At 41.5% G+C, this 25,974-nt stretch overlaps 1 protein-coding gene across 1 annotated transcript in view; it reads left to right on the top strand.

Annotated features, from left to right (window-relative positions):
- Positions 1 to 25,974, top strand: part of LOC136874564 (pickpocket protein 28) — a 343,119-nt gene that overhangs the window by 88,163 nt on the left and 228,982 nt on the right. The window contains exon 3 of the mRNA XM_067148201.2: positions 8,500 to 8,739. Within this exon, the coding sequence (XP_067004302.2) occupies positions 8,500 to 8,739 (240 nt within the window). The remainder of the gene's footprint in view (positions 1 to 8,499; positions 8,740 to 25,974) is intronic.

Raw genomic sequence — 25,974 nt, 5'->3', positions numbered from 1 at the left:
GTCCATATCAACTCCGAGCCACGAAAGAATGGGCCAACATTATTTAATACAAATTGGAATGTAATGACAGGGAATAAGGCCATATATTCTAAGCCAAAAATAATAATTTTATTCACGCAGGATGAATTGGTAGTTTAGGGGAAGGCATGTAAAATTTAATTTTTAAACACCTATGAAAGTCCAAGTCCCGGGAACTAGCTCTGTAGACTCTAAAGAGAGTTGCTATGAAGGTAGTTTCGACAAAGTTTTGAAGGCTTTGTACACTTGTAAGTATTTGTTTATGTAAATATAATATATCAAGATCAGCAACAGTGACACGAAATATGAAACTGCAAAAGGCTCGAGAGAACAAGGAACCGAGTACGTCACGATAAGCCGCTGACAGGGAGAGGCATGCCACTTACATGCCTCATATACTGGGGAACAGTGTGAGGAATGGACAAAAATGAAATCATGCACATGCTACATGCACCACAGCTAGTTGATTATAAATAAATTTGAACATCAGTCGTACGGTGTCTGAATATATTGTTTGGTTGTGCACAGATGACATAGCCTGGAATTGGTTAGAAAGACATGTCGGAGTATGATTGTATGCAATTTTTAGTACTAGTTCTGCAGTACGTAGCACCTACCGTTCTTTTGATTTCGCCAGCAAAGTATTCGACAATACGGAGTAATGTGACTATCGCGTCTTACGTTCAGTATAGAACATACGGATGATTTCTGTGCCCTTTGGAGACGTATACTCAGAGTGCTCGATAAATCACACAAAACTGTGAGAGAATATTCCTAAATTGGAAATATTAAAGAATGGACCAGAATTTCTCGAAGCTTCGAAGGCGAAAGGCCATTTGCATGAATACAATTGAATGATCGTTTTTTCTGTTCGTTGACTACTCTTGTGCAGGTAAATTATCAGAAATTAATCCAAGTTTTAAGGACTTCACTTTTTTTTGCTAGTGGATTTACGTCGCGCCCACACAGATAGGTCTTATGGCGACGACGGTATAGGGAAGGCCTAGGAGTTGGAAGGAAGCGCCCGTGGCCTTAATTAAGGTACAGCCCCAGCATTTGCCTGGTGTGAAAATGGGAAACCACGGAAAACCATCTTCAGGGCTGCCGACAGTGGGATTCGAACCCACTATCTCCCGGATGTAAGCTCACACCCGCGCGCCCCTGACCGCACGACCAACTCGCCCGGTAACTTCACTTTCATACGTTGTATATTTCACAGGAGGTAAGAAGTATATGAGGGACTGTACTGTGACCGTTCATGACCTCGTCATAGGGACATAGAGACATCCTGTATAGAGAATATGCCGTTTTCCGCGCAGTTCTACGTTAAATAGCCGCCAAACGAGGATACCCTTGACGGTTCCGGGTCTCGAGCCGCTCCCCGTAGAGTCGCGGGCCCCTCCTCTCGTTGCGCGTAATTGAGGAAAAGGGAGTACAAGCGCCCGTAAGTGGAGTTCGTGCTCTCTCTGAGCGAGAGAGCTGGAGCAAACAAGATGTCACATGACTGAGAAGTGAGGTCACGAAACAGCCTCAAAGAAGTCGTCTCAACATACGAGACGATATCACCCCATGTATTCCCTTAAATATCTAGTGGCACCAATGCGTAGTTGTCAACTGTTTCGAGGGTATTAACATTAATAACTCGGAAATACTTGATAGATAATTTCAAGTTATAGCTTCGATGAATGAGGAGATTTTATGCGGATTTATCATGCAGAGAACTATTCTACATAATAAGAATAATGGGAAGTGCGCAGGTAGTTAATGTCTTGAAGTGAGTACAGCCAGATGCCCAACTCTGACAGGACCAGGAAAACTAAAAAGAAACCGGAGTCAGGCTCCACCTAGTGGGAATTGATACTAACGCTTTGATAATTACAGACAAACCCGCGAAGGATTCGGAACGAAAATTGATCAGTGGAAAGTGGGATGTACAGGCTTTAATTTGATATTAAATTCGAGTGTAAATATATCTGCCAGCGGACCGATGTTTGACAAGGGGGCGTGGACTGATTCCTCCACCAGAAAATAAGGCTTTCCACTATATAGGCGAGAGGGAAGAAGGCAGTATATTACAGTACATCCAATGCATTCGGTCTAATCAGCAGACCTATTCGTTAGTGAACAGTCAGTTTAATATTCAGTGTTTTACAGTGTGAAGATTCCTTTTTGAACAGTGTTATGTATTGGTAACCGACAACACTCAGTGAGTGATGGTGCACTGCGTGCTAAATATTTATTAATTCCTTAATGCAGTTTGCTACGATCTGGATGTGAAAAGAATTTTACTGTGATTATGTGTCAGAGAGGCGCGGGGTGGTAAAAAGAGGTGATCGGTTGAAGTAAATTATTACGTGCACAGTTATGAAGCCGATCTAAGTGAATATAGTGGACTGTGTCGCATTATCCGAGATATATATAAACGAGGTTAAATGAAGGAAGTAATCCAATAAAGAGATAGTTCGATCACAGTGTTAAAGTAAGGCTTGAACCAACGCTGACAGTGAGCGATCAGACATCATTTTTGTAGACCGGGCAGCGTCCTCCGTATTCTCTCTAACGCAGTGAGTTGTACATCGTACCGATGATTAGTGAAGTGGAGTGGGTCAATTGATGACCGACAAAAAAATATATAAAACCTAATATTCATATCCTGTGAGTGCGACCGGTCTGTGTGTGGTACTCCGAGATCAAACAAATTTTGGAGAACTAGTGTATGCAAATGAGAGTATCGATATTGGCTGCAGGACAAACTCCGATGTGGGGCTGAGGTGCTTAAATTTATGAGTATCCTTAGTCATAACAAAGTTATAGTGCATGACACAATTAGTGCATTTATAACAAATTCGCTCTTCCTCATTTGCATATTTGACCTCCGAGAACTTCAGGTTTGAAGAGAGCTGGTTAGCGGTCCGCTGTACAGTCACTCCAACGCATCAGGGATACTCTGGACCTTCTGACGCTAGCCGAGGATTCAACCAGCATGCAGGCGAACCGACATAGGAGGACTCTGGAAGCCTTCGCAAGTGAAGACGCCCTAATGACAGCCTAAGCTGATGGCTGTATTCCCTGAGGAAAGCTGATTACAGATACCTGAGTGTTGAGTACATTGAATTTCTTTGGCATGACAGTTAGTCACATTCATATAGATAAATGGCTTGCATGTAAATACTTTGAATATTATTTGAGTATAACACAAGTTTCAGGGGATTATAGTTTGTAAGATTTTTCTGTGAGATTTTTTTTGTGGCTTGAACCACTCATTTCATTAATTAGAGGATATAGTGCATGGTAGTTAATAAGGCCCTAGTATAATTTACAGGTTACGTGACGTAAATGAAAGGGAATAAAATTTCGTAATATGATCTGATCGTCCAAGGCTAAGTTTAAATGCTATGATTCATCACAAGGATTCCCGATTAGTTATCCTGGATGGCATGTCACATAATGGTAGAAATTCCTCCTCTATAGATTTAAGACGGCATACTACAAGACGACAAAGTGCCAACTGTGGGGTGTAACTGAACTACATAGATCGCGATTAATTATAAAGACATTTCTTTATCCTGAAGGCTAGAGTCTTCTATTTAAATGTGCATGGTTTCGGGATATGAGGAATGAAAGGACGGTACTTGATTTGCAAGCTCGTAAGTATGAAAGTACAGTGGTGTTTCAATATGTGGATTCCCCTGTAGAACAGATATTTGGGACGATGGATAATGCCGTCTCGTGAACAAGATGATTGAGGCCATATGTATGATGTTACGCTGATAGCGCTAATGAATCGCAGAGAGAGAGTTATTTTACGATAATATGAGTATTTAAAATAGCAAGTAACGTGAAAAGCCTTGCTTTGCGGGGAAGGGAAAAGAAACAAAAGGGAACGGGCGGGCCGACCCGTCTGACAGTTTTATGGCCCTGTGGGGCGCGAACGAAGTTTGCTGGCCACTCTGTAACGGGATGCATTCAGTTCATTCTTTCTTTCCGTAGTAGAACGGAGACATTCATAAATCAAGAAATTGACATCGTCGTACATATCTCAGGTTTGACAAATGAATGAAACCCTCCCCATCTTTGTTATTTTTTATTAAAAATAAAATCCGTTATAGGGCTTTCAGGTTTCTACACCCCACATGTGGGAGTCCGGGGTTCGAGACCCCAGGTTCGGGCGGAGACTGGTGTCCATCTGTGAAACTGAGATGGACCGTGCCAAGATCCTGTCTTTTTTTTGGGCATGGATGCAAGGCAGGGTGTAGCGTTATTTCTTCCAGTGAGGGTATTATATGTTATATGATGTAAACTATTGGTTGTCGATTAGTATGCCTGTTATTTTAAGGACACCGTTGAATTCGAAAGGTCGTGTGTTATATCAGTGTACAGGTAATCCCTGTGAAGCAGGTGTTATGAGGAGTTAATACTCCGTATGATAAATTGGACGAGGTTATTAACATAGAGAATGTGACATAGCTGTCATGTGGTTTAAATGCGCTCAAGATATTTCGTAGTGAACCTCAGCTAACATGATATATAAATTGCAGGATAAAATTGAATGAAATGATTCATGCCATTAGGGAGATATGTCTTGGTGAAATATATATAAAATGCTTTAATGTGTTAGCTGATAAGGTCTTCGTGTGTTAAATGGTTCTGGAAGGGGACGCCCTTTCGATGTATTTTCAATAATTTTGAAGGTTATGAGGTGTTAAATGCTAATCTAGAAAGGACAGGAACAGAAATTCAAAACTCAAACCTAATTTAGGAATTAATGCTATGGCATATGAAAATATCCCGGCGTATCTTTGTGTAGCATACTACACAAGTGTTTCCTTAGATAATAAAAAAATGTTTTTGCAAAAATATATCATCTCCCTTCTTATTTGATATATTCGTATTCCTATGATGTCAGAGACTCTTTCCCCCTACTTAGAATTAAATAGTTTAAGCCCCTTTCCGTACATACCACGTACCCAAGCTCTTGAGCAAGCCGAGGAAAGACTCAAGTAGGGGTGATGGTCTTCGATTCCAGGGAATGTCCGAGGGTCTCGTTAAATAAATCTTTCCAGCCACTTCATAAGCCAATTAATATAAATTGTCATGCACTGGAACCCTGGACATGTGCAGTACTAGCATACATATAGTTTTCACTGATCTGGAAATAATAGTAAAGCATATGTTTATAATAAACGAAGAGTAAGGAAAAGGAGCAACAAGCTAGAAGCGAATGAGGTAAGGCTGCAGATTATCCCCCCTTCTTTTATATGTTTGCATAGATCGGGCGGTAAAGGAAATCAAAGAGGACTGTGGAAAGAAAATCACAATCCAAGGAGAAGAACTTGATCGTATTATTATTCACCTGAGTCTGCAGAAGATTTGGAGAAACTGCCGAATGGCACGGAAACAGTCGTGGAGAAGAAGTACAAGTAAATAAATTCAAAACAAAAATACAGTCGAACGAAATCAGGGAAAGCAGGAAATATTAGATTACTAAATGAAGTGTTAAAGGAAGTAGATGAACATGGTTACTTGGAAAATAAAATAGCTAACGATGGAATAAGTAAGGAGGGCATAAAATGCAGACCAGCACGAGCAAGGAAGACCTTTCTCAAGAAAATAAATTTGCTCATTGCGAACATTGATATAGGAATTACAAAGATATTTTCGAAAACTTTCGTCTGCAGCGTGGATTTGTATGTAAGTGAAATATAGACGAACTCTAGTTCAAAAAGAAATAGGATAGACGCTTTTGAAATGTGGTGTTACAAAATAATAGTGAAGGTGAGACGGGAATATAGAATCGCGAATGAGGAGATACTGAATAGAATAGGTGAAAACAGAACGATTTGGTGAAATCTGAACATACGATTTTCAGGTAGAATGATAGGATACTACACCCTTGCTTACCGATTGTCAACATCTGCCTCTGGCTCTTACAAATGTATATTCTTCTATTCTCAGGGGGTTCCGGGTTCTTCTGTCACTTGCTGACATAAATCGGCGGGTGGCATAAGGAAATCTAATTACTACATAAAATAAAATTTAAGAAGTTGGCTAAAATGGATTTATTATAAGATGAAATTAATTACGTCCAATAAATGTGAAGCATCGACCTACAAAAGAAAATTTGTTGTATTAACAAAACAGCTGACATAATACTGACACAGATAAAAATATGAAGACCTCAGGAATTATTTTATTGGTATTCAGCTAAGTTGAACGTTAATTGTCATTCCGGAATATAATTCAATATCAAAAACAACGAAAAGAGAAAAATCCTAAAAATTACTATCGGATTTCTAGTAACACCGTCGATCGATTCACTTGATCCGTGAAGATTCAGTTTCCGTAACCGGACTCAAGAATTTTTCTTTAATTAAGTTTATCCGCCGATCACAAATACCACGTAGGATATCATCAGCCACCGAATGGACCCTAAATCGAACCGAAACAACCTCTGGTTTTATTTGAACCGATTAATTATACACAATAAAAAACTTATTTCACATGTTAACTTGCTTCTTGGCAAGGCATAGTGCGCAAAAATTCAATGTTATCATTCCCTAATATCTCCATTAAAAATACGTTATCGCACCATGTTGTGCCACAACCAGACACCCAGAAATAAATTTACTGCATTAATTAATTATTCAAAATGATATAGAATATTGTTCCATTGAACTCCAATATTTATAAAATGTAATTAAATGCTTGAGTTTACATTTAAGTTAACACGCAAATAACTTTCAGATTATGTTAGTTTATAATAAACTGATTTAAATAGAATAAACCAATAAGCACGGATTTCTGAAAATCAATCTTATCGTTTCACTGAATAAAAATTAAATTACTTTAGTACAGCCATTTACGAACGGTACCAACAAACCGACCTGACAAGAGTTACGTCAATGGACGGTGCCTTAGTAAACATCACCATGTCATCAATAGCAACTTAAGCGAATTTATTAGACAAATGGCCTTCATCAGAATGCAGAAAATATTCTCATTACAATAATCATGACCACTACTGTGGTAAGGAGCACGGATGAACGTCTCACTCATATAAAAATGTTATTTTATTTTAGTAATCACAACCATCATCTTGACCAACGAATAAATGTGCTACTCAGAAAAATATGGTTAGTGCTGTCATAAACAAAAATACAATTTTATCACAAACACTTAACTTTAGTGATCATCATCAATAAAATTTAGCTAACGCACTACTATCGCAGATTAAACAGATAGTGTAGTAATTATCCACAAAATGTTAACTCTTACCGGAATGAACAAATCAGAAATACTCGAAGACTGACCTAACCATATAACTTGGATAATGAACATTAAAAATAAACCGGACACTGGTCATTGCAGACTGAACTAGCCGTCTAAGTAATTCATGAACATTGAAAATAAACCGGATACTGATCATTTCAGACTTAACTAAGCATCTGACTGAATTCATAAACATTGGACTGGGAGTTTATAAGAACGAAACAGTGATTTTAAACTGCCACTAAATATGTATGACCAACCGTATTGGAAATCAATTTCTAAAATTGTTTTCCCATGTTCATCTTCTCGATAGGAGGACTATTAAGGGAAATACCATTAACGGACGGTTTTGGAGTCTAAGTCTCAGTGGACATAGATCGAAAGCGGGTGTAATTTGTAATCTACTCATTCAGGATTGTGTTATCATGTGCATATGACGTCAAGGTATCACTTGGCGTTAGCGTTTATAGAAAGATTATTCCCAATACATGTTCGTTGAATGAGGGCTATCAAAGGACTGTATAAAAATTAAGAATAAGTTATTTCCATTATTTTTTTGCCGTATACACTTACATCCTAGTACGGATGGGGGATAATAACGGAGATGTTTACGAAAAATTGTTTTTTTTTTGCTAGTGGCTTTACGTCGCACGGACACAGATAGGTGTTATGGCGACGATGGGATAGGAAAGGCCTAGGAGTTGGAAGGAAGCGGCCGTGGACTTAATTAAGGTACAGCCCCAGCATTTTCCTGGTGTGAAAATGGGGAAAAACGGAAAACCATCTTCAGTGCTCCCGACAGTGGGATTCGAACCCACTATCTCCCGGATTCTAGCGCACAGCCGCGCGTTCGTAACCGCACGGCCAACTCACCGGCTCGTAGATAATTATCAATTTAACATGTTGTATTGAACGTTTGAATACAGGCATGTAACTTCGCATATGTTCATGAAGGAAACATATCATCCATTACAAATTCCCCTGCAAAGATCGGGTACAAATGCTAGTATGGAGTAAATTCTCTTATTTTTAAAGTAGTAGGAAATGAAAGATGAACTACCTCCAAACATGTTCTGTGATTGGACAGAAGTTTGACGGCGGTCATTCGAAATGTTTAAAGTTTTATCTATTGTACGACTGAATGAATCTGATCACAGTCATCAGTATGGTGCACTTTCTCTATGAATGTCTGTTTTATGCTCTCTGTTCCAGAGCCTGCTGGATTCTAGTCATACTCATCAGCATAGCTTCCTGTCTCGTGGTCATCATGAAGCAATGGGATAAATGGCAGACTTCTCCAGTGATAGTCACGTTCTCAGAAACTTCCACCCCGGCCTGGAACATTCCTTTCCCCGCAGTTACTTTCTGCAGCGAGATGCAGTTTAAGCAGTCTACTTTTAACTTCACAGAATTTTATACGAGACACATGGAAAATAACATCACTGAGGACGAGTGAGTACAATCAGTCATCGAACTCATTTCAAAAGTTTAATAATAATAATGTTAACATTGATGCTTTCACGGCCCGTACTTGTAGACATGATATGGGCTTTTGGACTTATGCCGTGTCAAGAAAACAAGGTGAAGCGTTTCGCAGAGGACTTTGCTCCGCGTCTTCAGAAGAAAATCTTCACTGTTCACCAAGAAGTCTTCTACAATAATGAGGGTTTGAATTTAAGAATATATTTTACCGTTGGAGTGGTAGTAGTAAGCTCGTTGGTCACCAGGTGGCTCACTGTATGCTGGCACAGCGCTCCAAGCGGGGGCTGACGGCAACATTAAGCTCCAATTAAGATGTTTATCACACCGTGTGTGTGAGAGGAGTAACAGAAAGGACATCAGACGAACTAGGGACGAATATTGTAGAAGAAATAAACAGAAACTAATAAAATGAAGTCCAACGAAAGACACAAGGATAGAATAGAACAGAACTGAAGAACGGAAAGGAAGTATGTAGAGAAAACGAGAGGATGGTAATGATATGAAACGGTGTCAGATGTACGTCATCACCAGTTGGTTCATTCCAAGCTATGTGTTATGTGTTTATGGTGTAACTTCATAACGTGTGTGCACCTGTTATGCCCCTCCCTATAACAACAATAATAATAATAATAATAATAATAATAATTGTTACCGTGTTTTAGCGGTAGGTAGAGGCGTAAGAAGGTGCGGGCGTGAATGGGTTTCAAACTACGGAATCAAGGTTAATGTAAAATTAATTTAAAATTTAACTAGGTTATATTTTTTTTTCAAAAACAAAGCAATAACAGACATGGCAGGTACAATGTAGCAAAACAAGGGGAGATACAATATTTACAGGTTTTGGGCTTCACGCCCTAACTTCAGTGATCAGCTCAGTTTTACCACAAATACAAGTTTTAACAGAGGGGCAGAAAACCCCATTCATCCCTAGGAGCCCCTGGCTCCGAATTACACAGAAAAGCCTGCACGAGGCATATGACACTCCATTTTCAAAAGAGCGATCCGCTCTTAAAATTTAAGCCTCTCAAAGGCCACACCAAACTCTACCTTCAAGATGTCCTCTAAGGACGTATTCACAGGGGTAAAATACCCAACCTACAGAGGTCTATTACATGAAAAGAAGGTTGATTACATGACCTCTAAAATAACAATTTGAGAGGAGGCGATCTTGCACTCCTAATACACTTTGTTTTTAAAACCTAATCTGGCTCTGGGCCGCTAACGCAAGGGCTAATCCCATACTACAGAGGTGACTTAGAGAAGAACACTTTACATTACATAAACGAAGAATAGTTTGAGAAAATAAGTTCACCTCAAAACAAATGTGAGTGGGAGCTCGAGAGGGTTAGCACTCTCTATCCCAATATGTAGCTTTACAAGAAAAGATGAAAAGAGTAATTACATTTTAGGAAAAGGTTACATGATGGAAATGCTTCGAACCCGCCGCGAGTGTTAAACTGCCGACCTAGCAAAAAAAGAAGTTATTAATAGGCCATTACCTGGTGTTGAACGGCTGAAGAAGAAAGAGGCGCTTCCCGCCTCCTGCTATGTACTTAATACACTGAAAGATGGAACAGAAGTGGCCTGGAGACCCTAAAATCAGCAGTTTATATCCTCTCGCGGAAGATTCTAGGCGTTAGGGGAAATAAAACACCCTCCCTCAAAGTTTTTATTGGCTAGGGAAAAGAAACCCCTACATAGAGGAAGAAGAAACACATTATTGGTGGAAAATTAATTAAAGAAATTCGGGATTGGCTAGATCCAAAATAAGGGGGAAAAGAGGGGTATACAGCCAACTTAAACCATGACAGAAAGAAATTTAACAAAGAACAAACTCTTGAAATAAAAATTTCTCCAACAAAATAGTTCTTTGATTTCGCACTAGGTTGCACTATTGTAATTCTTCAGTAGTGTCCTCTAGAAGAGAAAGTTCACACTTCTTACTTCAAGCGAAACAAAAACACATCAAAAGTGACACAGTTCAAAAACTCAAAATTTTCCACGTGGTGACATCTTCTGAGAAAGTAGAGAATTAATAGAATAGATAAAGTTCAACCTTCCTCCAGAAGAGGAGTTTCAACTGGCGCAACTTTTAAATAAACGGTGTAGAGGTGTACCGCCCGGTACAGACCTCCCCCCCCCAAAAGTTCCTCCAGGGGTGACACATGAAATCAGTTTGAAACAAAGTCCAAGTAATGATGTTGATACGAAGATAGATAGCAGAAGCATTTACAAGATTTCTTAATTCAGTTTCAAAATGTTGTTGTTGCAGGTGAATGAAAGTCTTTATGTTTGTAGAATTTGAATTTCTGAAGATAAACTTTTAATACTTAAAGGTGAAGAAAAATTTTGCAATGTCCACCAAATATTGTAGTTGAATTCCCAAGTGTAGTTATTGCTTATGGTGACTGTCCATGTAGTTGATGTAGATTGAGTCGAATGGCCGGACCGGCCGTTGCAGCTTGCGTCCAACGGAGGCCGCTCGGACCCCTCAAGTACCCTGAGATACCGCTCGCCCGCACTATGAGGGGAGCAGAGGTGTTGAAGTACGCCGCGCCCGCGGTGAACAGATACAGGCTGCGGGCATGTAGCAGGTCGTGCGCCGCACATCAGCCTTGGCCGGGAGGTGAGCTCCGGCTCGCCGTGCACATGTCGTCCTCGCTGGAGAGGAGGGGGCCCATCCCCCTCCCCAGTCGCTGCACGGCGCTGCGCGGCTGCGGGGGCGCTGAAACATTAAAGCTAGGCGGCAGAATTGTGTTGGGCAATCATTTTCTTTGAGGGTACAGGCTTGTGGAGAGGTTGAGGGGCCAGCGGCGTGTAGATATCCATGGCATTTACTATTATGAAGCCACAGTGTAAGGTGGAGCAGGAGACGGGAGCGTGGTAATGGCCGTGGCAAGAACAGGATGGCAGTTTAACGGGTCGGGGCAGGTTTTACACCAGGCTTACATCCAAAACCAAAATATTACAGAAGGGGCAGAATGCCTTAAAGTGAAACTCAAAAAAATATATAACCTTCATATCCTTTCAAAATAATATGAAGCAAGTTAACACAGAAATTACACCGGTTTCACCTGGGACAGGTGAACTCTAAATATCCTCTCGGTGACTGGATTACTTAGCAATAAGGTAACCGGCGTAAGAAAATCGAGAATGATACAAGGCCCATGAAATCTGGGGGCAAGCTTGCCCGCGGGAACAAAATTTTTGACCATAACCTGGTCACCTACCTTCAAGGTGGTGGGTCTCCGTCCACGATCATACCTTTCCCTAACCTTTTCATGAGATACTTTAAGATTAGCTTTAGCCTTCTTCCAAAGATCTTTAATGTTGTCCGGATCTATTGTCTCGGGCAGAATGTCATTCAGAGACCAGAGGTTAGAGAGCGGCGTGTTGGGAACGAACTTAAACATCAAAGAAGCTGGAGTAAATTTGTGAGATTCATGAACCGCCGAATTCAAAGCAAAAGCTAACCAATGCAGGGACGTGTCCCACCTAGAATGATCTTCATGATGATAGGCAATAAGTGCGGACCTGAGATTACGGTTAACCCGTTCAGCCAGAGATGGTTGAGGGTAATAAGCAGATGTAGTTACATGAGAGATGGACAAGTCAAAACAGAATTTACGAAACAGATTTGATGTAAAAGCTTTAGCATTATCAGATACAATGTATTGGCACGGACCAAAAGAAGCAAAAATAGAATTTAGGCAAGTAATGGTGGACTGAGCGGTAGCCAGCTTAGTCGGAAATAACCAGGAAAATCTTGTAAAACCATCTACACACACAAAGATGAACTTGTTGGCATTACCCTTTGACTGGGGGAAGGGTCCCACATAATCGATATACAGGCGTTCCATGGGGCGCGACGCTTGATGAGAAGACAAAAGGCCTACTTTAGTGGACATGGTGGGTTTACTGATCAAACAAGATTTACAAGCTTTTACAAGTTCTCGAATTTCACCGTCCATACCTTTCCATATGAACATTTCACGAATCTTTTCACGAGTTTTAAAGATTCCAAGATGCCCCCCCAATGGGATCTCATGATAGTATTTGAAGATCATAGGTACAAGAACCGCTGGAACAACAACTTTCATCAACTTATCATGCCTCGAAGGGCAACATAGAACACCATTCCTCAGAACATAAGGGACAGCATGTTCCCCAGAAGAAAGGGTTTCCATTATCGGAGCCAGCGTCGGATCTTCACGTTGGTATTTCTCAATATCCCTAAAAAGCATGGGAGCATCTGTTAAGATGGCATTAACACCAGATAGTATGGACTCGGAAGGTGATGAACTGTCGACCGGTTCGTGGGTCTCTACGTCGTTATGAAAACATACGGCTGAGTCCATCAGCAACAACATTTTCAGTACCTCTGATATGTCGTACATCGAATTGGAAGGCAGAAATACGGATGGCCCAACGGGCTATACGACCAGTACGACGCGGCCTACCTAAGACCCAGCTTAAGGCTTGATTATCTGTCTCCAGATCGAATTTGACGTGTTCCAGATAGAGACGGAACTTTTCTAAGGCGAATAAGACTGCCAAACCTTCAAGCTCATATATGGAGTACTTTGCTTCTTGAGCTGACAATGTCCTAGACGCATAGGCGATGGGTCGCCTCCCTAGTTCAGTCTCTTGAAGAAGAACTGCAGCTACTGCTGACGACGATGCGTCGGTTTGGACGATGAATTTCTTCGAGAAATCAGGCATAGCAAGTACAGGGGCATTACAGAGAGCTAATTTCAGATCTTCAAAAGCGGCTTGTTGAGAAGGTCCCCACTCGAATTTGATGCCTTTCCTACGAAGAAGGTTTAAGGGCGCCGCTCTATTAGCAAAATTAGGAATGAACTTCCTGAAGAAATTCACCATGCCAATGAACCTGGCGATACCTTTAATGTCCTTGGAAGGTTTAAAATCACGGATGGCCTGTGTTCTAGAATGATCGACTGCTACTCCATCGGGTGACACAATATGCCCTAAGAATGACATAGAGGGCTTAGCAAAGGCAACCTTCGACAACTTAACAGTTAACCCAGCCTTACGAAGGCGATCGAGAACTTCTCGCAGATGATCTAGATGTTCTTCAAAAGTCTCTGAAAATACGACGACATCATCCAAGTAATGATATAAGTACTCAAATTTGATGTCGGAAAAGACCCTATCTAGTAGCCTAGTGAGCACAGCTGCCCCCGTGGGGAGCCCGAAAGGCACGCGGTTGTATTCATATAAATTCCAGTCCGTGGCAAACGCTGTAAGATGTTTAGACTCTTCGGCAAGGGGAATTTGATTATAGGCCTGATTCAAGTCCAAGATGGTGAAGAACTTGGCCTTACGAAACCATGAAAAGCAAGAATGAAGGTCAGGAAGGGGCACAGATTGCAACACCACCTTCCGATTGAGAGCCCTGTAATCAATGACAGGCCTGAAGCCTCCTTGGGGTTTCGGGACTAGAAAAATAGGCGAAGAATACGCTGACTTAGAGGGCCTAATAATACCATCCTTCAACATCTGATCGATGATTTCTTTCAGAGCCTTCATTTTAGGTGGAGATAGCCTATACGGTGGAAAACGGACAGGAATTGAATCCGTGACCTCAATTTTGTATTCAATAAGGTCAGTAACACCAAGAGTATCAGAGAACACCTCGGGAAACGACTGACACAGTTTCCGAATACTATCAGCCTGCTCCTCAGGTAGATGTCTAAGGTCTAACAACATCTCATCCTGGGTAGGCGAAATAGATGAACATGATACAGAATTACACTTTAACAAGGGAATTCTACAATTGGACGCAAATTTGAATGTGCACGACCTACTCTGGAGATCGAGCACCAGACCAGTGTGAGAAATGAAGTCCGCTCCCAATATGATGGGGCAAGACAAACGCTTGGCCACAAACAATTTGATCTTCCATGTAAATTTAAAAACCCGAATTTTGACATGTAAGGAACCTAGAATTTCTAATGGAGATGAATTAGCCGAAACATATTTAACAGGAGATGAGTCATAGTCAGGGAGTTTACAAACAGATTTCAATTTAGAATACCAATCAGCCGAAATAATGGAACAAACACTGCCTGAATCTAAGAGGGCTGTTATAGGCTCGTTATTTAACTCAATCTTAAGAAAAGGAACAGGTGCGGGGGTATCCGCCGCAATCCTAAGACACTCTTTAGGGCATTCAAAAGATGAATTTGAAGGCTGGTCGTTCTCTGCATTTACAACCTGTTTAGTAGGGGCTAAGTCTCGGGAAGATGGATTAGTCGGCTCAGCCGACGCCACTAGTCACTTTTTATTATTGGAATAGCTGGAATTTGCACCAGAAGTTGAGCAGGAAGGGGTGCTATTTGAGTTTGGGCAATTCTTGGCGATATGTGAGAAGGCCCCACACTTAAAACAGCCTTGTGATGACCCTGCTCCATTCCTTGTCCCACTTGACTTGATCAGAGGACACTTATTCCGCTGATGTTCAGGCGACCCGCAAGCATAACATTTACGGGGATTGACTGGTCGGCGAGGTGGAGGCCGAGTGTTACTAAAGGAAGGCGGGGGTTCTTTCGCGACACGCAAAGAATCGGCGTATCTAACTCCTTCCGCTGAGACGGCCAATGCTTCAAGTTCAGAGAAGGTTTGCGGACACGCCGCGAAACACAAATATGACCTGTAGGATGGTGAAATACCTTCCACAATAGCTTGTACAATTTGATCCTCAGGGAAGTGAAGAGCAAACACCCTAGTATAAAACTTAATATCTTGGATGAAGTCTGCCAGGTTTTCATCCAAGCGCTGTACCCGATAATAGTATTTCTGAATAAGGGAGGACCTGGCCCTAGCCGGGATGAAGTTAGCTAGTAAATGGGCATGGAAATCCTCAATAGATGATTGCTCGGCAATGGCTCTTACGATTTTATCAGAGAGAATACCAATAGCATACGGATAGATAATTTGCAAAATTTGACATGGCGAAAGAGAAAAAACCAGAGCATGATCCTGAAATTCCACTAGAAATCTTAAAAATGAAATTACATCACTGGTGGTGTTGACGGAAAACTTAGAGATACCTCTAAGCAACATTGCCAATGGATGAGGCAAGCTACTGAACCCAGGTGACATAGTCGTTAAAGGTTTCAATGGCAAAGAAGTTAATTCCGAGCGGATGTTACCCAATGACGCACGGCGTTCAGATTCGTTGTTCGATGGGGCAGAGATAGTTTGAGCAGCAACGGTTATCCTATTGGCTTCTCCCTGAGGAGGCTCTTCATCACTACCTACGTTCACTGTGGCGGGTTGATCAGTTTTGGGAGGAACTTCGCCGGTTAGCAATTGAGTGACCTTATTAGACAATTCAGAAATAGTTTCAAGGAGCGTATTAGCGTCCTTCCTCTGAACGTCATTCACCTTTAGAGACAACAGATCATTAACTCTATTTGCAAAGTGATACAGCCTGCCTTGCACACGCTTAATTTGATTAGGAGACGGATCGTTTTCATCAAAAAAGCTGACTACAGATGCTAGCCCAGTAATATTCTCGACGATCGTGGAAAGAGAGTCATCAATTTCTTTCTCTCCCAAATTGGGGATGGAAATGGGCAAATCAAGGGATTCTCTAAGCTTGTTGGTGTCGATTGCAACCGTGCCTCCAGATTGCACATTTCTGATAGTTAACTCGTATATCAACTCCTCTTTGCGCAAATAGTTAAGGAGGAGAACATCGCGAGGGCCGGGCATGATGACAGAACAATTTTGAAAAACTCAAAAAATTCCAGCAACTGAGACAATTGTTAGAGTTCGAATTAAAGCAATGTTTAGCCGTCAAAAGGGGCTAAATTGAGACCCATTCAACCACGCTCTGCTACCACTTGTTACCGTGTTTTAGCGGTAGGTAGAGGCGTAAGAAGGTGCGGGCGTGAATGGGTTTCAAACTACGGAATCAAGGTTAATGTAAAATTAATTTAAAATTTAACTAGGTTATATTTTTTTTTTCAAAAACAAAGCAATAACAGACATGGCAGGTACAATGTAGCAAAACAAGGGGAGATACAATATTTACAGGTTTTGGGCTTCACGCCCTAACTTCAGTGATCAGCTCAGTTTTACCACAAATACAAGTTTTAACAGAGGGGCAGAAAACCCCATTCATCCCTAGGAGCCCCTGGCTCCGAATTACACAGAAAAGCCTGCACGAGGCATATGACACTCCATTTTCAAAAGAGCGATCCGCTCTTAAAATTTAAGCCTCTCAAAGGCCACACCAAACTCTACCTTCAAGCTGTCCTCTAAGGACGTATTCACAGGGGTAAAATACCCAACCTACAGAGGTCTATTACATGAAAAGAAGGTTGATTACATGACCTCTAAAATAACAATTTGAGAGGAGGCGATCTTGCACTCCTAATACACTTTGTTTTTAAAACCTAATCTGGCTCTGGGCCGCTAACGCAAGGGCTAATCCCATACTACAGAGGTGACTTAGAGAAGAACACTTTACATTACATAAACGAAGAATAGTTTGAGAAAATAAGTTCACCTCAAAACAAATGTGAGTGGGAGCTCGAGAGGGTTAGCACTCTCTATCCCAATATGTAGCTTTACAAGAAAAGATGAAAAGAGTAATTACATTTTAGGAAAAGGTTACATGATGGAAATGCTTCGAACCCGCCGCGAGTGTTAAACTGCCGACCTAGCAAAAAAAGAAGTTATTAATAGGCCATTACCTGGTGTTGAACGGCTGAAGAAGAAAGAGGCGCTTCCCGCCTCCTGCTATGTACTTAATACACTGAAAGATGGAACAGAAGTGGCCTGGAGACCCTAAAATCAGCAGTTTATATCCTCTCGCGGAAGATTCTAGGCGTTAGGGGAAATAAAACACCCTCCCTCAAAGTTTTTATTGGCTAGGGAAAAGAAACCCCTACATAGAGGAAGAAGAAACACATTATTGGTGGAAAATTAATTAAAGAAATTCGGGATTGGCTAGATCCAAAATAAGGGGGAAAAGAGGGGTATACAGCCAACTTAAACCATGACAGAAAGAAATTTAACAAAGAACAAACTCTTGAAATAAAAATTTCTCCAACAAAATAGTTCTTTGATTTCGCACTAGGTTGCACTATTGTAATTCTTCAGTAGTGTCCTCTAGAAGAGAAAGTTCACACTTCTTACTTCAAGCGAAACAAAAACACATCAAAAGTGACACAGTTCAAAAACTCAAAATTTTCCACGTGGTGACATCTTCTGAGAAAGTAGAGAATTAATAGAATAGATAAAGTTCAACCTTCCTCCAGAAGAGGAGTTTCAACTGGCGCAACTTTTAAATAAACGGTGTAGAGGTGTACCGCCCGGTACAATAATAATAATAATAATAATAATAATAATAATTAAATAATCACATGAAAGTAGTAACGGGGTACCGCTACGTTTATTTAACGCTATTTAGGCTATCTGCGTCTGCGTGTCAGTTTCGACCTCCCATTTTATTCTGCCTGAGTTTTAATTTACGTTGTCGGGTAAACAAGGAAAGTGTCATCAAACACCTTTACATGCCGGCATCGTACGGCATAGAGGGCCGAATTGATTTCTTTTCCTTATTCAAAAAATCCCGTCAATCTCTGTCGGTTTTGGGATTCCGACACCGACACACTGCCTCTGATCCACAGCAAGTCCGCAAGATGTCTGATCACACAAGTCAGAAGCCACGTTAGTAGGATATCGTAGTGGAATAATTAATCTCATGATAATTGTTACGGGGTTTTCTGGAGCACAGAGGTGTAAGAAGATGCGGGCGTGAATGGGTGGACAGAGAAAATATCAAAGTATAATTTAAAACTCTAAAAATTTGAAATTTTATTTCTTTCCTTTTTTGTCTTTTCCGAAGTCAAGGCTTGATGAACAACACAAAATAACAGTTGGATAGACAAGGTGAGCTCGTCAGCTCTTGTAACAATAATGATTAAACTTCAGGAACACAATAATTTCCAGAATGAGCTCGAAGTTCCAAGTTACAATTTCAAAAGAGCACCATTGCTCCATTCAATTAATACTCAAGGAGACTACTCTCCAAAACTTGTTAGAATCAAGCCTCTCCAAAGCAAAATCTAAATTTTACATTAGATCAACTACAAACAGTTTTCACCGCCTTACTCGCTCGGCAGTCTAAGTTATATTTAAATAAGAATAATTAAACTTTAGCAGAGGCCAGAAGTGCCCATTCATGGCCTTAGTGGAAAAGAAAATGTTTAAAATATCGGCCGTTACCCAAAATGCTAGGAGCTTTCTGAGACTATCACATGATTAAAAGATGTCTGGCATTACCTTGTACTGGTGGGACTTCCGACGACGGGCAACGCTTTCCCCCTGCCTCCGCTACGAGCACACACTAAACCTCTTGACTGAAGTGATTGAGAAAGACAATACAGCCCACAAGGTCCTAGCTTGTATAACGGAGAGGAAGGTTCCAGAACTCTCTGGACCGAAGCCCTGTACATACCCTCAATTTTGATTGGTGATTTTAATAAATAACAAAAATATATGACCGGTGGAAAATTTTCATAAAGAAGGAAGGCATAGCAATGCTACTAACTTAAGAGCTCAAAAGGAATCTACAAATATTTCAGTTTAGCCAACGGATAAATACCAAAATTCTCTTGAAAATTAATTGCGCATCCCCTCACCAGACTGGGCACATAAGTCGACAATAGAGACGCCTGAAGTAAAGTTAGAAAATTCTTCTGATAGACAGTTCAATGTTCGTATTACAGATGGCCTTCTAAAAGGCTCTCGGTTTAAATGTACCGAGTAGGTGTACCTCGGGTACAATAATAATATCCGCCTCTGTGGTGTAGTGGTTAGTGTGATTAGCTGCCACCCCCGGAGGCTCGTGTTCTATTCCCGGCTCTGCGTCGAAATTTCAAAACTGGTAAGAGGGCTGAAACGGGGTCCACTCAGCCTCGGGAGGTCAACTGAGTAGAGAGGGGTTCGATTTTTCCTTCAGCCACCCTCGAAGTGATTTTACATAGTTTCTCACTTCCTCTCCAAACTTAAGCCCACGGCCGCTTCCTTCCCTCTCCCTTGTCCATTCCTTCCCATTTTCACATCCCTTACAAGGCCCCTGTTCAGCATAGCAGGTGAGACATCCTGGACAAGGTACTGGTCCACCTCCCCAGTTGTATCCCAGACCCAAAGTCTCAAGCTCCAGGACACTGCTCTTGGGGAGGCACAGGTGGGATCCCTCGCTGATTCCGAGGGAAAACCAACCCTGGAGGGTAAACGGATAGAGAAAGAAAGAAAGAAAGAAAGAAAGAAAGAAATATTGATACTACAAATAATAATAATAAGAAGAAGAAGAAGAGGAAGAAGAAGAATACGAATAAGAATAAGAATAGTAATATTTGAGCCCGAATGCCCGACTCCCTGGCTAAATGGTTAGCGTACTGCCCTTCGGTTAAGAGGGTCCCGTGTTCGATTCCCGTTTGGGTCGGGGATTTTTAATCGCTTCTGATTAATTCTTCTAGCTTGGGGATGAGTGTCTGTTATTGTGCCAACACTCTCCTCTTCATATTCAGACAACACAGCACACTACCAACCACCTCAGAAACATGCAGTAGTGATTAAATACCTCCATATAGTGTTGGTGTCAGGAAGGGTATACGGACGTAAAACATGGCCAAATCCGCATGTGCAACTATGTTCACACCCGCAACCCCAGATGTGTGCGAAAAGCGGTAGAGAAAGTAGCGGAAGAAGAAGAATTCAACCTGACGGTTTAGACAGTAATAAGAATAAATCGAAACAAATTTGGCTGGTAAGAAGTGTTGTCTACCCCGGTCTGCCGTAACGTAGAAAGAATAACATACATTCTAGGAGTAATAATAGGCCAGCCTCTTTTATGTACATTTAAAAGCAGAGCTTTCGTCCGGGCTACTGTATGCAGAATTTGGTATCTATAAGCTTGACCATAATGGCCACCAATGGTTCATATTGACGTAAATTGCTGCTAAATAGGAAAGCCCAAGAGGGCGATAAAATGTCAACTCCCCTCCTGTGCTGCAAACTCCTCCCACTCCACCCCTCCAGATATTTAACTCGCTACGTAGCTAGTGTCGGCCAATTGAGCTTATTGAACGAGCAGGCCATTTCATCCAATGTAAGTCACTTTTAATTTCATCATAGGCTCCTTATTTCGTTATGTTGCATTAGAACCATTATATATTAATTCTTTTTTCCTTTTCTTACAGACAAAGAAAGTTCAATTTAACCTGGCAGGGTTGAACTTCAAATACGAATATAATAATTTCCGTTAGTTGCTTTCTTTCATCATCTGATTACCCTCCAGGCTTGGTTTCCCCGCGGACCCAGCGAGGGATCCCGCCTCTACCGCATCAAGTGCAGTGTCCTGGAGAGTGAGATTTTGGGTTGCGGTATACAACTGGGGAGGAGGACCAGTACCGCTCCAGGTGGGCCTCACCTTCTATGCTGAACTGGAGCCTTGTGTGGGGGGATGGGAAGATTGGAAGGGATAGAGAAGTAGGAGGCAAGGAAGCGTCTATGGCCTTAAGTTAGGTACCATCCCGGCATTTGCCTGGAGGAGAATTGCTAAACCGCGGAAAACCACTTCCAGGATGGCTGAGGTGGGTATCCAACCCACCTCTCCTCACATGACTTCCCGCGACTTAGTGGACCCCTTCCAGCCCTCGTACCACTTTTCAAATTTCGTGGAACTTCCGTGAATCGAACCCGGGTTTCCGGGGAGGGGGTGGCTGCTAATCACTCTAACCACTACACCACTCCATTAGACGCGTCGAGATAATCGATTTCGAATAAGCATACCCATCCTGTTTTAACTATCTGTTACCCTCGGCTTCACACGCGTGGATTTCGTAATTTGATAAAAGTAATCATTCCTCGGTACTGCACTAAGACGTTATCTGAAAATCCCTTAATAAAAAAAATACCGGAAAATTGAGTTCCATGTACCCCAGAACCTTTAAGTAAATCACGTTTGTTGTATTGCCTTTTAAGGAGATTCTAAAAATACCTACTTCCACGTCTGTAACATCATCAATTTTTGAAATATAAGTACCCCCATAAAAGTTCAACACCGTTATCAGTCCTTTCCTTCCCCTACCCCCCCCACCCCACAACCTAAGTGTATTTACTGAAAATAATGTTTTTCCTAATTTTTAAAGGAGATTTGAAATACCAATTTTCACATTTGTAACATCTTAAGGTTTGAAATATAAGTACCCTCATAAAAGGAATTCAACTCCTTTTTCACTCCTTTTGACCCCCGGTAAATGGCTTCTCCGAAAGAAAAAAATACATGTTAATGTATTTTGAAAGGATATTCCACATACCACTTTTAACGCCTGTAACATGTTAAGTTTTTGAGATATACTGTGGATACATTCATTTTAAAAATTCACCCGTTTCCAATCCTTTTCACCCTCTCAAGTAGATTTACCGAAAACAAAAATGTACGTGGCTTTTAAGGGAGATCTCAAGTACCAATTTCGCCGTCTGTAACCTCCCCAGATTTTCAGATACATGTATCTTCTTAAAACTAATTAAAATCTTCCACTTCTTTTCAGCCCAATCCTCCACAAGTAGACTTTCCCGAAACAAAAATACGTGTTTCTTTATCAAAGGCGATTTCAGATACCAATTTTCACGTCTGTAACATCGTCAGTTTTTGAGATATAAATATTCTCATAAAGAGAATTCAGCACCTTTTTCTGCAACCGCCACGCCCCCTCCCCCCGGCCACTCCCGGCACATAAACGGATTTTTTAAAAAGAGATTACTAATACCAATTTTAACATCAGGTACATGTTAAGTGTTTGAGTACTGTAGATATACTCAGCTTAAAAATCTGCCGAATTTTTCAATCGTTTCCGCTCCCCTAAGAGGATTTTTAAAAAATACCTCTTTAGTTATTTTTACATTATCACGTCTGTAAAATCTTCAGGTTTTAAGATACAGTGCGTTTGCTTACGGGTAACAATAATTTCGTGTGGCTATTTCTGGCCGAGTGCAGCCCTTGTAAGGCAGACCCTCCGATGAGGGTGGGTAGCAACTGTCATGTGTAGGCAACTGCGTGTTATTGAGGTCGAGAATAGTGTTATGTGTGGTGTGTGAGTTGCAGAGATGTTGGGGATTGCACAAATACTCAGCCCCGAGCCAGTGGAATTAACCAATGAAGGTTAAAATCACCTATCCGGCCGGTAATCGAACCCGGAACACTCTGAACCGAAGGGCAATACGCTCACCATTCAGCCTACGAGTCGGACTGCTTGTGGGTGGGGCCGAGAGATACCTCGCTAGCCACGGGCGGGCGCTTGAGAAGAGCCAGTTACGGCCGAGAAGGCCGCAGTTGTAAGCCAGGCAGCGGTGCAGCGCAGTAAGAAATGCAACAGACTATATACCTACATGGACAGAGAGTTTTTATGTACGATACATGTGTAAAAACAGAGGAAAACCCACAATTTGCAGTGTGATATGCGCGTGCTCCAATTCCAGGTAGAGAAACTGTTTGACGACTTGTCAGCTAAATAAGGAAAAGAGGATGGCTAAATGCTTCAATTCCCAAGCGATAACAAAGAGTATTGACGGAGGACAAAATTGGTGAAACCAGTGCATCATTCATACGCTCTCCGAATACACCTCTAAGACGTGTTTCACAGGAAGTTAGTGTTTAAAAACATCCGTTTTTACTGCTACTACACTTCTAAAATTAAAACCATATAGAGTGCATATCGTGCATGAATTGTGGCCCAGAGACGATTAAAAACGAGTCCAGATTTGTAATTGGATATTACAAAGTATTGTGGATTGTAGTGCGGATCCTCATTTAATATTTTTGTCCGATAAGACGTGGCTTCATCTACGAGGACATGTTGTCTCACAGAACAATCGGTATTGGAGTGTACGTAATCCCGATTTAATACATGAGGTTCCATTGCATGACGAAAAAATTGGTGTTTGGTTCGCCGTTACAGCGAAGTGAATTATTGGGCCCATTTTGATTTTTCAGGATACAATAAATGCACAAAGATATCGCACTCTAATACTAGCGTCATTTTTCCAAATGTCTTCAGATAGGGAGAAATTTTATGGGTATTTCCAACAAGATATGGCTCATGGTGTGGGTTACTGTAGTCATGTCGTAGTTCCTGAACCATGGGCAACGGCTGAGTGGCCTAGTAAGTGGCCCTGAGAGTCGGGAAACCAGTTACTACGGGATGGGAGTGGGCATCTCGGACACATTCTGAGTCATGGCCCTCCTTGTGCTCAGGCGGCTAGCACTACACAATCCAGCGGTGGTCCCTAACCCGTTAGAGGAGAGATCCTCACTTGGACTATGTGTCAGCACGGTAGCATCCTGCTTCCCTAATTAACCGAGCTCAGAACATTTTAAGCAAGCCTCGGACGTATGGGAGTAGCGGAGTCTCACTCCCATTTGACAGGCGAGGGAATCCATGGAAACAACTTAGCGAACGAATTGAAATTCGAAGGGGAGCTATAAATATTAATGGGGCTTATGGTCAGCAAAGAGGATGCATATGGATGTGCTAGGTGTAAGTGATATTCGGATAAGGGGAGATAACGAGGAAAAGATAGGAGATTATAAAGTGCACTTGACGGATGTTAAAAAGGGAAGGGCAGAGTAAGGGGTAGGCCTCTTCATCAGGAATACTGTTCCACGCAACTTAGTTTCCGTTAGGCACGTTAATGAGAGTATGATGTGGGTAAACTTGGAAGTTGGAGGAATTAGGATGAGAGTTGTCTCAGTGCATTCCCCATGTGAGGGTGCAGATGAAAATGAAGTTGACAAGTTTTATGAAGCATTGAGTGACATCGTAGACACGGTCAACAGCAAGGATAGGATAGTGGTAATGGGCGATTTCAATGCGAGAGTTGTATATAGAACAGAAGGATGCCAAAAGGTGATTGGCAAATGTGGGGAAGATATGGAAGCTAATAGGAATGGGAAGCGTTTGCTGAAATTCTGTGTTAGTAAGCGTTTAGCAGTTATGAGTACATTCTTCAAGCATGGCCTCTAAATAATAGTTCCTGATTGTCGACCTCTAAGATCATCAATCATAAGGCTATTAGCTCTACACATGGGAGGGTAGGTGTACATGATCTATAACAGACTATATCTTAAACGACTTCGAATTCGGGAAATCCGTTAGGAATGTACGGGTTTTTCGGAGATTTGTCGATGATACAGACAGATGATCTGTAGTGAACTAAGTATCTCTATGCCTAGGATGGAGACAGTAGCATATGTCCGCAAACGAATAAGGGTAGCCAATCTCCAGGACGGCGAAATTAGACAGGAGTTCATGGATGTGATTAGTGAGAAGTTCCGAACAGTGGACAGTAAGCAGACTCAGGATACAAAAAAAGAATGGGTGGCATACAGGGATGCTGTAGTGGAAACAGTAAGGGAATGCCTAGGAACAACTGCGTTTAATGATGGCAAAAAGCAAACATCTTTGTGGATCGATGAAGTGAGAACAGCTTGTAAACGTAAAAGGAAATGTCTCCAAAGAAGGGCTGATGCATACAGGGAATTGTACGTGCTGTACATGAAAGAAACAGGGTGAAACAAATCGTTGCTGGATACAAAAAGAAGTCGTAGGAAGATTTTGGAAATAACCTGGAAAGGCTAGGTCCAGCAGCAGGGAAACCTTTTTGGACAGTATTAAACAATCTTAGGAAGGGAAGAAAAAAGGAAATGAACAGTGTTTTGAGTAAATCCCAAGGAATCACTGGACAGGTGGAGGGAATATTTTGAAAATCTTCTCAACGTGAAAGGAAATCTTCCTGATGGTGTCACGAACATCAGAGCTCATGGAGAGGAGGAAAATGATATTGGTGAAATTACGCATTAGGAAGTGGAAAGGATGGTACATAAACTCCATTGACATAAAGCAGCAGGAATAGATTAAATGGTGAAGTAATGTGGGAAGGCACGGATGAAATATCTTCATGGAGTAGTAACATTAACATGGAGTGTTGATAAGATACCTTCAGACTGGACAAATCAGTAATTGCACCTATCTATAAGCAAGGGAACAGGAAGGATTGCAACAACTATCGAGGTATCCCATTGATTAGTATACCAGGCAAATTATTCACTGGCATCTTGGAAGGGAGAGTGCGATCAGTGGTTGAGGGGAAGTTGGACGAAAA

This window comes from Anabrus simplex, chromosome 5, assembly GCF_040414725.1.
Source record: "Anabrus simplex isolate iqAnaSimp1 chromosome 5, ASM4041472v1, whole genome shotgun sequence".
NCBI classification, from domain to species: domain Eukaryota; kingdom Metazoa; phylum Arthropoda; class Insecta; order Orthoptera; family Tettigoniidae; genus Anabrus; species Anabrus simplex.
This window is presented reverse-complemented; position numbering and strand designations above follow the sequence as displayed.